Raw genomic sequence first — 12,996 nt, forward strand, 5'->3', positions numbered from 1 at the left:
CAAATAAAAAAAAAGAGGGCTAGAATTAGGATCATCATCGACTCAGGGGGCGAGGGGAAATCATTTCCACCGAAGGAAAACTACTTGCCAAGGGACGTGACGGGGACGCTCGGGCCAACAAAAGAAATCATCACAGTAAATCAAATTGTCTTTAACGATCACCGCCCCACGACCGGTACGCTGATGCCAGGGAAAAGGGAAAAATCTCACCCATCCCTTGCCGTTGGTCGGGGTACCCGATTTTCCGGATTGATTTTTCCTCTGGCCATCGATGGCGAGGGGTGCAAGCCGGTAACGCTCTGCACGTCATCGGCCCATCGAACCGTCCGGGATGGAGATAGTTTTCCCCGACCGTGCTGTGCGTGGGCTACGCGGGAAAAGCTGTTCACATTCGGTCAATCGGGTTTTTTCCTACCCTCACAGCAAACCTTGCTTGGGTAATCTTTGACCCGTAATGGGATTTGCCGGTAGCTCCCGCTCGGATAATCAAGCAGAGTTAGGCGCATCGCTTTTTCCAGCGATTAATTCTTCGACCAGTTGATTGAGAGGAAAATTGGATCGAGGCGGAAAAATCTGTGCTACTTTTTTGTGTGAGGTTTTTTCTGCATCTGCACCGATAACATCGTTCCAATGCATTAGAAATGGATGGAAACGTGCTCGATGTGTGTGCTTCGAATCAACTATTAACTATTAAACGGGCAGTGATCGAAAACATACCAACTTTTCCCTACAACCATTTCCCACCCTGCCAAATGCACCTCTTCTGAACGTGGGTGGATTTCCTTTCCAGAAGGGACCAATCGAAGGAAGATAATGATACACTTTTTCCCTTAACTTTTCGTCGGTCACAGAAGCTACTTCTTCAAACTATCCTTACCAAACATAGGTTACCGTTCGAAAAGTTCTGTCGAAACTGAGCATGATGATAGTTTACACGTACTACCATATCAATTTTACTTTTCTTACAGCATTAAAATACACTTATTTTCTTTTGCAGTTTTGAATATTTACTGAGAGTTAGCTCTTAAAGGTACATAACAGTTCGAGTTCGTATTGAAGATTCTAAACAAATTATTGATTCCCGAATCGATTGTATTTTCGTAGGTAAAAAACATCTTACTAATCAAATCTAACGGGTATTCTTTTGTTTCTAACCCTATTCAACGTTTATCTAGAGTACGATTTGTTTATTTTGTTAACACCAGAACTACCGGACCAGTCAAAATGACTGCACTTTTCAAATAACTGTTATTTCTTTATCTTTATTTCTTTATTAAGGTTAAACAATTCTACCAAATGACTTTCACAAATCCAATGGAATGTTAATTTTTATGTATTCCAAAATAAAATTTTCTATTTAACATTGAAGTAGAAAATAGGGTAGAAATGCAAGCTTCAAAATCGCGGTAGTTCTAGTGTTAAATATTGTACTTACTCATCCTTCGAAGGGTTAACGTGATATGTTTGAAGAATTATCAAGCTGTGGCTTAAATTGGGTAGTAAGTTTTCCTTGCTAAAAAAGACATAACAATTTTGGCAGCCATGTCAGGTACCTGGTGACGTTACAACAGCAGCACCTACCGATTACAAGAAAACTCAGTGTCGTTCCATGCATCCTCCAATTGGAACAGACTTGCCCTTCGTATAGTTTATCCGAATTTATCTAATAATTTCAATTTCGTCGTTCGTATTCATTCGTACGAATGATTGAAAACAAGCTGGCAGACGGTGGCGTACGAATGGAACTAAGTGTACGACGTTTCCGGTGTTCCCGGAGCACCGCTCCGGCATGCCGTTTCCACTCCCGATTGTTCCTTTTCCACCCCGATGTTGTGCGTTCCACTGGCTGATAAAAGTTTTCCCAACCACTCTCTACCATGGCCATGGTCGATGTGTTGCCGTTGCTATTCGAAAAGGGTCCAGCAGGTTTTCCCTCGGTGCAAACCACCTCCCATAATCTGTTCAGATCAGATACCGACCTTACATTCCATTAATCCACCGCTAGCATTGGATCTGCGCTGCGTTTTCCCTGCTGAGCCCCGGACGAAAATGACAACTTTGGCGAACGTTTCCAGTGATTTCCTTCCAGCGCCAGAGTTTCATTTCAAAACCGACATCTGGCCGATGCTGGTGGGCGGGAAATCTGCCGGCTTCTCGGTGGAGGACACGCTGCTACAACATGGGAATTTCCATCCGGGATTGCAATAGGCAACGTGCTGAGATTTTAGAACGTAAGGACTCACTCACCCGTTCTCTCAGTCGCAAAACCCAGTCGACACAGACAGGGTGGAAAAGTGAAGTCAAAACAGAGTAACGTGAATCAAAAGCGCGCCTTCTGCAGCGGAGGAGGTTTCATGCAATCAAATTTGTAAATTGAAAAATAACAACATTTTGATTTAGCCAAAATCTAATAGACTTCTGTGTGCGCACAGCTTGCGTTTTGCAAGCCAGGTACGGCGCAAAGGAGAAAGAGGGAGCAAAACAGAGAGGGAGAGAGATGGATAATCCATGGAAACACCCTTTTGTGTACGGAGATATCATAGACCGGTCCCAGAAGGGACAAATCTAAGAGGAGTGATTCATTCCGATGGTGAAAATGTTGTGTTGGTATTTAAGTTTTTCGTTAATTTAAAGCTTACATTTTTTATTAGTAGTTGTACTGTTTTCTCCAATTATTTAACAAACAAACAAACACTCACAACAAAGTATGGTGAGACATTAAAATTGATTGCTATAAATCAACCAAGACAAAATATTTTGTTTTCAAATCATAAATAAATCGTTTCATTAAAAAAATTACATCAGTTAATCAATAGCATAACAATTGTTTTCTTGAAACTTTAGTGTTATTGTGTAAACTGAAATATTTTCTTCTATAAATCAAGTGTTAAAATCAGATATTCACAACAGTCAACCAACGAAAATTGACCTGATTTGATAATTGCTTTTTCATTGCAAACGATTATTGGTTCAACTTCCGTTAACTTCCGAAAAAGCAAATGTTGCCGTATGGTCGGTTGATTTAATCATTGTTGCAAAATTAAAATATTTTTTCACATTTCCCCCCCCCCCCTGTCGCGACCCCCTGTGAACGCCACCACCTAGAGAGTGTAATATTGCCGTCCCATCGGGAGTGATGATTTTCCATCATCATCTCCCTCGGGACAGTCTCGATTGTGTCCGGGGAGGTTTTTGAGTTTTCCCTCCCAATTGCTTGTCGCACACGACAACACGATGCCGGCCGATTTTCACATTTCGTCACATTTAGATAATCGTCCGCCCATCGCTTCATCCCAGCCCCTCGCCGCACCTCATCGTAGCGGTGGAGGAAAATCCTGAATCGAAGAACAACACCGATTCTTTTTGACAACAGACATCGGTTGTACAGTCATGGCACACACACATACACACACACACACGCCCGTGCCGACAAGTGGCAATAAGCATTGTCAAGGAACGGAGGACACGAAGGGGACATCTGATGGCGGAATGATGATGGGCTCACACTTGAATATGTATGTACACACATTAAACCACTTGAAACCGCTCGAACGGTGGCCATTTCTGGCGTGAATGGGTCTCGAGTTCCACCCCCGGGGGCGGGGTGGGGGTTCGGCCTGGGGTGGGTTCGAGTGGCGCAAGAGATAGCTTCTTCACACATTTGCATTTGCTGCGGATGAGTGACAGCAACACGCCCGGTTCATTTTATTCCGACCGGGTGCGCTGCTGGGAAATGCTGGCGGCCGCAAAGAAAATGCGGAGGACTGGTTTTTGGGGACCGTTCCATTATCGTGCCACTCCGCTGCGATGCTCCGATAATGGGGGGCTGGCTGGGTAACGTGGTAACGATGATGAGGATAATGATTGGGTGGAGAGTGGCCGGGCAGTGGCTGGAGATGAACCGAGATGAACACAATCGCTTTTCCAGTGGCTTCGGTTCGGTGAACTGACACACTCGACACGTCGCATGTGTCTGACGCGTACGAATTTAATGGATGTAATTTTGCATATTTTCAAGCAGCAGCAACAACGGAACGACAAGAGATTGGAACCGTTTTCGCTTCGCTCTCATAATTCCCACCTACCCTTCACGTTATCCTTGGTTGGTTGTTCTTTTTTCGTGTATTTCGAAACCATCCGTAAAGGTTGAAGGCACATGCACAAGTCATTTAAAACTGAAGCAACGATTTACACATTTATGTGGAGCACACGGTTTTTGGGTTTCTTCTACAGTTTTTTTTACACATTTTTTGGGTTTCTTCTACAGAGTTTGTACAATTTTCCCCTTAAGGATTATGGTTTGGTTTACATTTAAAGGTTAATAAAGACCTGAATATTCAATCGAAGAATTTTCTAATTGCATTTAAAGACATCGTATACCGTGTTTATTGATAATAGTTTTTCACGTCTATAACATCACTTCGGATCAACAACAACTATTGTTTATAAAGCTGTACAGTAAGCTTGGTTTTATATACGGGAATTTGTTTCTTTGTTATCTTTTGCTTTTCATGCTCAATTCTCATCATCAGAAAACGCATATGATTTTTAAAGGGAATTTTTGTTGAAAGCACTTATGTGGAAGAAAAAGAGTGCAAATTGTTGAAAAAATTGATGAAAATTCAATAAATGAAAAATGTGACCAAAAAGCTCAGTGGCAAATCTGGCAAATTTAAATTTAAATAAAAAACGAAGTCGAGCATAACAAAAGTAAAAAACAAACTGTTCAAATAGGTTAGATGAAAACCCACAAATTGTTTTTCAATCAAAGAAATTTGGTCAGTTTACTTTAAGACTACAGATATAAAAATAACTTCAAAAGAAATTCTGTCTTGATGTTGTACAAAAAAGGTGTTATTAAACGCGTAAGCAAGCTACATGTTTGGAATTTTTTTCCTGTTTAATTTAGTTTTGGTAACGTATTATTTAACAAAAATCATTTCTGATCTCTTGCATTTATAGGTTTTTTAATGTCTTTCGTTTATGCTATACTACATTTTGGTTGTAGGTTTTGTTGTTTTATTTGTTTTTTAAACGTAATACAGAACATGTCTACTCGCATTCAGCATGACGGCTAAGAGACATTTTCCTTTTTTCCCGTCCTTGGCGGAAGAATACCTTTTCTTTCACTTCGATTTCGGTTTGCCTTGTGTTTTTGCCTCGTTCCAAATAAAACTCGCATGTGTCGAAACGTTCATTATTTTAAAACACCTTTCCATATGTTCCACTTGCTTGACATGTTGTCATGTGTGGAGCTCTGTTTGTTTCCAAATATGCTGTGCATTCGAAATTAACCTGACACCGATGGAGGCGCCTGGTAGGTCACGGGGTAGGCAGCTTGGATGCATTTGAAAGGCCGACGTACTGCTGTCCATCGAACATTCAACGATAGGCCTATTTAAGTGACTAAAAGAGTGAAAAACGACGAGTCGATTGGTTTCCTCGTAGCGAACAAAAATGCATATGATTTTTGACAGGGTTTTCTTTCGATCGAAAATATCCTTATCATCCACGTGTCTCCGAGGTGGCATGTGTCGACGGACGGGGGAAGGGGCGAATGTGGCGTGTTCGATAATCACACATTGTTGTACACATTCGACCCCCTACGCAAGAGACCCTATTGTTCTCCGAGAAGCTGTCATCCATTTTATGACAGTACGCCATAATAGCACAAGGCTGTTGGAATTGCCGAAAGTGAGGTTAGGTTTTTTTTGTGTTCGCCTTCCGCTCGATTGTCACGGAACAAGTAGACACAGAATCGTGACCGTCCCCGTAACGTCTTCGTCGTCCGATTGCACCCTGCCCGAATTGGGCGAACACGAACAACCCCTTTCCCGCTATTTCCCCCGGAACCCCGGAGTTCCTGCCAAGGGTGTTGTGTCCTCAACCCAATCCAGTAGCGCGTGTTTGCGCGCGGTTACGTTACGATTTGTGTATTCCGATGGCAACAATCGTAGGGAATATTATTAGCTGCCGCGTGCACTATCGCACACTTTTATCGAAACCGACAAATCGGAACATACAACTTCACTCCAAGCGTTACGCACCCTACACTTCGGCGAAGGGGGTGGAAGCGAGCATTGGGACAACGCACAGTGTTAGAGGGGAAATAGTTACTTCTGGGTTTTTCAAGACGCGGCTCGTGGGTGCCCGAAATGGATATTTTCTCCGTCTTGATTGAGACACTTTCTTTGTGGGCCTTTTTTATGGCTTTTGGCGCCCCTTACTAATCCAATCCCTTCTTTTTTCCCCATTCTTTCGCCACCGTTCTACGCCACACAACACACACTTCCCGGCCCGGACGTGGGACACCAACACGCACCAACCAACCAACACCGCAACAACTACAGATATTACTACGATAAGAACATTATGACGAAGGTGCACGGCAAGCGGTACGCGTACAAGTTCGACTTCCAGGGGCTGGCGGCCGCGACCCAGCCGCAGACGGACCCGACGTACAAGTACCAGAGCGACCTGTTCATGTCACCGTACCATCACGGGGCCAAGCTGAGCTCGTTCATGAGTCCCCACCACAGCATGACGTCATCTTCCGGTAGGTACCCGTTGAATTGTGTTTGGGACGGGGAGGGCAAACGGGCAACACCTGGTGGGGGGAGGTCCCGGAAGAAAATGTCAAGAAAGGAAATCGTCCTCTCTCACTCTCTTCCACCCTCCAGACAGTTGGGAGTTAGAGTTTTGGTAGGCTTTTCGAGCTTTTGTTTTTCTCCTTTCCGCCTTTTTTTCACTAGTCGATTTCCTTCCTTCCTTCCTCGCCGACGGCACTCGAAATCTAATCGCCATTTCGCACTCCACCGTTTAGAGATATTTCCTTTCCCAATTTGGCTTATCGCGAACGCACCTTTGGCGGGCTTACGGGCGGCGTAAAAATAGCATAACGATCTGGATAGTGGCGTCGTAAAGCGCGCTTCCGCGAGTCCTCGACGCTTGGAGGGCGCATCAAATGAAAAGGGTTTGAGTGGAGGTCCAAAAATAGCACCACACATTTCCCACAATATTAAAATCTTTCGACGGATTTTCAGTTTGATAAAGACCTAGGAATGCCACCATACGATACAACAAATAGCTCATAATCACAACAAGGGCAAGTGTGTAACACGAAACAAACCGTAGATCAACGAATATATGTATGTGGCCTATAAAGAAGCTTAGTTAAGCATTCAAAAGGACCAATATATAGCGAACAAACCCGTTGCGTTGAATAACGGACACCGTCACGACAAGACAAATACGTCTCTCAATGATGTCATTTTGGATCCATAAAATGTCCAATTTCGTCTTCAACTAATTTTCAAAACCAGTTCGAATATCTCGAGTTAGTTCGTTGCAACTGTTGTATTTTTGTGCATTAAATTTGGGCTAAACAGTCTCCAAAACAAATCAAAACATTAAGTTACACACCGTATATTTCTCTTTGTAATATTTTCTTATCGAAAATGTCACTTAAAAATTGGAATAAGAATTGAAATGAATGTATTTTATTGAAAGACTACAATTTTCTTTTTTAATCTGAAAACAATTACTGACAAACATGTCATAAATGTTATCATGAGATCCTGTGTCAATTTGTTATAGTATAAATATTGCACAAGAATCTTAGCTTTGATATTTTAACGATGTTTTTCGCAAATATTTTAGAACAGAGGGTTGCGATTGAAGTAACATTGGCAAGGACCTTTTTTTGAATTCTTATGCAAACTACTGTTTTTGTTCAAATTTTTTTAGTGGGTTTAAATCAGACTGAGACAATTCCGCACAACAACCTATTGAACACTGGTTAAGAATTAGATGAAAACAAACTTGAAAGATCTTAAACTTTCCTTTTAAAAATGAAAAGTGTGTACACTTAATCGAGTCCATATTGTTTAGACTCTGGCCTACGAGCTTTAAAAAGCAACGTCGAAGGTTTCTTACCGAACTTTCCGCTCACGATCTCAAGCGTCGTCCTCCATTGCATGGCGTCGAGTGGCGTCATCGTCAGCCAATCCGATAAGCAACCGTTTGCACGGCAGCAGCCCCTCCACAAAAAGGAAGCAAGGAAGACGCTCGCGGATAATCGATGCTCCATGTTTCCATCGATTTTACAACACACTCAAACCGAACGCTAAATTACACCCACACTGATAGCGGGAGTCCTGATAGCTACAGTGCTGTGGGGATGTTTTCTTTTTTGATGTTTTCCCTGCTGTATGCTTGTCTCTTTCCCTCGCCGTTGTGCTTGTGTTGGTGAACGGAATGCGTTATCACCATCTTGTGCAGCAGAGCAGGATGAGTAGTAGCGAGCGGACGGGTCTTAAGATATATGCACACAGTTTTAAAACCCGGCCGCTGCCCGCCAAACCCCCATTTGTGAACGTGGTCGGAACGTGTGTCGGAAAAACACGGTAAAATCCTTGCTTCGGCCTTCGAACTACTCCACGACCGCTAGCACGAGCTCATGCGCACGTTGTGCAGTAACGGAAGACATCGGGATGTCCTTCGTCGTCGCTACAGCGTGCTCGCTTACTCCCTCACACATCTCTAACAAAACGGTTGATTCGGGCGTGATTAACTCCATCGGGGGGAAGGAAACGCCCGACCGGTGGTGAAATGGTGGCAGAAGTAAAAAAAAAAGGAAACTATCGCCGACGTAGGGCGGAAAATCTCAAGTATCATCCCTTTCCGCTTCCAACCGAGCGACCACCAACACGCCGAGCGACTTTTCCAATCGCTTCAGCCTGCGCTCGATAAAAAAGGCTCCGCTGAAGGATTCTTCGGAGCTCGGAGGAAGCGGGAAAAAAGAGAAAGAAAATCAACCATTCTATGAAACACTCGACAGAGGGCTCGGAAAATGGGGAGCAGGAACTTACACGCTTCGTCCTCCCCCACCCGGAAGAAAAGTGCCGGGTGGAAGTGAAACCGTTCTTTTGGTCTAATTTCTGTTTCCCTAACTAGTTCCGTTTCGGAACGGCTTGTTTGTTAGAGGCTTCCGAGCGGATCCCGTAGCGCTGTCGGGATGGCAAGAGCTGTCGGGGGGAAAAGAAAGGAAAAAAGTGGCCGAAAATTGACAGAGGTGGAAATTAAAGCTAATAAATTCTGCCAACCAAGAGTGCCGTCCCGAGACGGGGTTTGCTTTTGTTCGTCGATTTTTCCACTTGCCCCCAAACCCCCTTTTGCATTTCCTTTTCGCTTAAGGAGCTATATTTAAGATGCCAGCCTTTCCATCCGTGTCTATCGGTAGTGACAAGGACAGGTTTAATTTTAAAATTAAATTAAAACACTTCAATTAAAAGCAGCATAATAGCCAAGCTAAGTCAAACTAATTTCCTGGTGAAATAACAATCACCCTTCAACCGCCAGACAGTGCAAGTAACCGACTGCTGGCAAAAATGAGGGAAATTGTGAGAAGCATAGAACCACGGACGAAAATGCAACAATTTTGACAGTTCCAACGTACGATTGAGAAATGGTTTAAATAAGCTTTAGTCAACCTGTGTGAGCCTTTTCTACATCCTTCTTATATTAACGTGCACTGTCTTGACTCTCTTCCTGCTTAGCCTCCATCTTCCCGTCGGCCGCCTCCTGGGGCAACTGGGGAAGCCCGGCGACGAACCTCTACCCATCGCACACGATGAGCCACGTGACGCCGACGCACGTCGCGCCCCATCTGGGCTCGTATCCGCACTACGCATGACCAACGCCAACGACCACGGCCTCCAGTCACCATCACCATCATCACGCGCAGGTCGACAACTTCGACCTCTACAAGAAGCTGACGCCGTACGAATAATAGCACCCGCCGTATCCGCTGTTTCCGCAGCAACAGCTGCAGCAACAGTCGCAGCAACCGCAACACCACCAGCAGCAGCAGCAGCAGTATGCGACCCACCACCTGACGGGCACTCCAGAGATCCTGCTGCTGTCGGCACGCTCCGTGGACTACTGTGGGCTGCAGCCAGCGGCTTCGGGCGGCAGCGTCGCCAGGGCGGGCTCTAGCGGCATCAACTTGAATGAAGGTGAACCGGAAGGCGTAATTCGTGGTCCCGCGTCTACCACAGACACTACCGCAACTACTAGTACTGCTACACTTACTACCGCTACTATCAATGCTAACCAGTTAGATAAATGTATTTTAGACTACTTAAGGAATGTCTCCACTTTTAAATGAAACACAAAACAAACAAACAAACAAACAAACAAACATGGAATAAACCACCCCCGGGGGATAGAAAGAGCAAGGCAAATATTTTTAAACCAAAAGCAAAACAACAAACCCAAATACGATCAGTGTATAATTAGCAATATACTTGTTGTGGCACGGCGCGTGGAGGAGGAAAATGCGAAACTCTCGCATCTCCTGCCGAAACGAGAAAAAAACACAACAAACGAAAAGCATATAAAATAGTAGATAAGCTACACTCTAATGAAATCAACAAACAAGAACGAAACAAAAATCGGCGCACACCGAAACCCTCGCCGCACGATGGCGGTTGGGTTAGTGGACGGTTAGTTACCTTTTGCGAAAGTATTTAAAACGTCATCTAGTGGTAAGGCTAATATCGTTGTACTTCTTCGGTTTGATTTTGTCCTAAATATTTTCACCTAGAAAAGAAGAGAGGGAGAGAGGAGAATGAAAATCCCACAAACCGTTCCCACCACGTGCACATAACCAGTTCGAATCGGTTCCTATAGGTTGCTTCTTTTCCGATGTTCGAATCACTGTACATACATTAGTAGTGATAAACACTTACGGTCACTTTTAATTTACGTTAAGCAAAGTAGTTTTATTTAAAAAGCATGCGACGGAAGGAAGGTCAAGAAGGACGAAGAGCAACCAAAATACAAGATCGAAATAACAAATCTAGTCTTCTATCAAAGCAATCGTTTGCCTGTGAGTAGATGAAGTCCTGCGGTGCACAGTCTTTGTATGGGTCAAACACTATACATATTTAAAACAACAACAAAAAACACCAGAAAGGAAAAACATTATCAAACATGGAGCTAGCTACAAAGTATAATGTTCAAAATGACAATTTCTGCAAAAGTATTTCAAAAGCAAGGTTTTTGTTTATGTCTAACCCTACCGTTCCTGAACCGGAACAGCTCGGTGTCACAACCGGCAAAGGTGCAAGTGAGGTTAAAACCAAATCAAAACCAAAACCAAAACCAAAAAACCACCACTCACCGAAAACACACAGAGACAGATGAGACTATAGGGACAACCACTAACGGGCAAACGGAATACTCATTTAAATTATATGGAAGAACAAAAAAAAGCAAATATTTATACATATAAAGACTGTGATAGTTAACGACACTTGTTAAAATTTTGTTCTTGCAACAACTTTTACATGATGAAGAGGGACGAGGAAAAAAAAAGGAAAGGAAACTCGAAGGTAGCGCGCTGCCCTGCGAGATAGAAGAACATCCTTCGATAACTACTACTTCTATTTGCTATCATCTTATCGGGCTATATTTTCTTTATTTCCCATTTTATCTCGTTTCGTAACTCGAATGGGAAGGTTCCCTGGTCAGGTCCCCGGGCCTCGCTATAGCTGCTCCCATTCATACCCCCGAACAAATTAATAAATGTCTGTAAATAATATAAGTGTACCGTAAAATTATCGATGTGTATATTGAAGCTAGTCAAAGGAGTTTCTGCAAAAAAAAAACAAAAAGTTGCCGAAACGTAAACGCACACAACAGACGTCAGTTGAGCAAGTATTAGATAAACCCATGAATACCCATGTCTGGCCTGCGACCTTGGTGGATCTGTCTAAAAAAAAAAAAGGTGCGATATCCAGGGCGTATCGGAAACAAACAGCCCGTAGTACGCGAGTGTTTGATTGGAGCAAACAGATAAACCGCACACCGATCGTCATTACGTGATCGTGTCGGACGTGAGGAAGCGCAAAATGGCGAACGATTTGCGAATGATCGGGAGAAGATTGTTCAATCAGAACACAAGCCACTTGTAAATAGGGTTTAATATAGGTCACAAAACAACGGCGGTGACGAGCCGCCACGAGAAAAGTCAAATAAACGGTCGTCTGATGAGCCGATTTTGTGTGTGTGTGTTTTAGGAGCAAATCCTTTCATTATCTTGCAGGCACTACAGGCTAGTCAGGAGTAACACAGATGTCGATGTCGTATATATAAATGTGTCCTTTGAAAGTGCTCATCCACACACAAGACCCACATCTTATGTTTCCAACGACGAACCGTCACCGTTGGAGATGCCGCGGAAGAGAGTTTTCCCACCCCTAGGGGGTTGTTGGAAAGGTGTTGTCGCAACAAGTGTTTGTTATAGGGGGCTGGCGAGGAACAGGAGAACAAGATAAAACAGAAGTGGGACAAAAATAACCCCTTTCGACGAAACGTACGCGACCTTGGGTCGCGTTTGTAAGCTCTAGTTGTGTATCTCCGATGAGTGTCTCTGCATGTGTGTGTGTGTGTGTGCGTGTTTATGTAAGATCTAAGTTCAATCATTGTCTTCAGAAATAACGGATACTTTATGTACCACGACACATTGTACATTCCCTCGAACTTGCGGACAACATTCAGTACGCTGGTAATACAAGCAAAAAACAACAAAAGAAATAACTGAATTAATAAAATTCGTATAAATGTTTCAAAAATCTATCATCAAATCGAGCGTCCGGTTTGGCTTTGAATTCTTTCCCGTTACAATGTCTCCAAATGTCAGCAACACTAATTCCTTTATCGACGTTATCTCGTTCTCTGCTCACATTCAAACGAGATCCCACTGGTTACCTACATTTGATAGCACAGCCAGTCCGGTTCATCCTTTGCTTGATACGTGGGAAGATTGCTAGAATCTTTACGACCTTGCTTATCGCCGAAGCAGTTGAAACCCGTATGAACTGTAAGTCCAGAATGGCGGTCATAGTGTTACAAAGATTACTGAGAAGAAACGTCATCCCAAGCATGCATGCGGTTCGCGGTACTGTGTCGTGATGACAGTGATCTTATACT

The 12,996-nt window shown here is 43.6% G+C and overlaps 1 protein-coding gene across 1 annotated transcript in view; it reads left to right on the forward strand.

Annotated features, from left to right (window-relative positions):
• LOC131263480 (DNA-binding protein D-ETS-3-like) overlaps positions 1 to 9,733 on the forward strand; it is a 33,820-nt gene extending 24,087 nt beyond the window's left edge. Inside the window, exons 5-6 of the mRNA XM_058265683.1 lie at positions 6,351 to 6,556; positions 9,558 to 9,733. Of these exons, the coding sequence (XP_058121666.1) occupies positions 6,351 to 6,556; positions 9,558 to 9,694 (343 nt within the window). The 3' untranslated portion in view covers positions 9,695 to 9,733. The remainder of the gene's footprint in view (positions 1 to 6,350; positions 6,557 to 9,557) is intronic.
• The last annotated feature ends 3,263 nt before the right edge of the window (positions 9,734 to 12,996 follow it).

This window comes from Anopheles coustani, chromosome 2, assembly GCF_943734705.1.
Source record: "Anopheles coustani chromosome 2, idAnoCousDA_361_x.2, whole genome shotgun sequence".
Taxonomy (NCBI): domain Eukaryota; kingdom Metazoa; phylum Arthropoda; class Insecta; order Diptera; family Culicidae; genus Anopheles; species Anopheles coustani.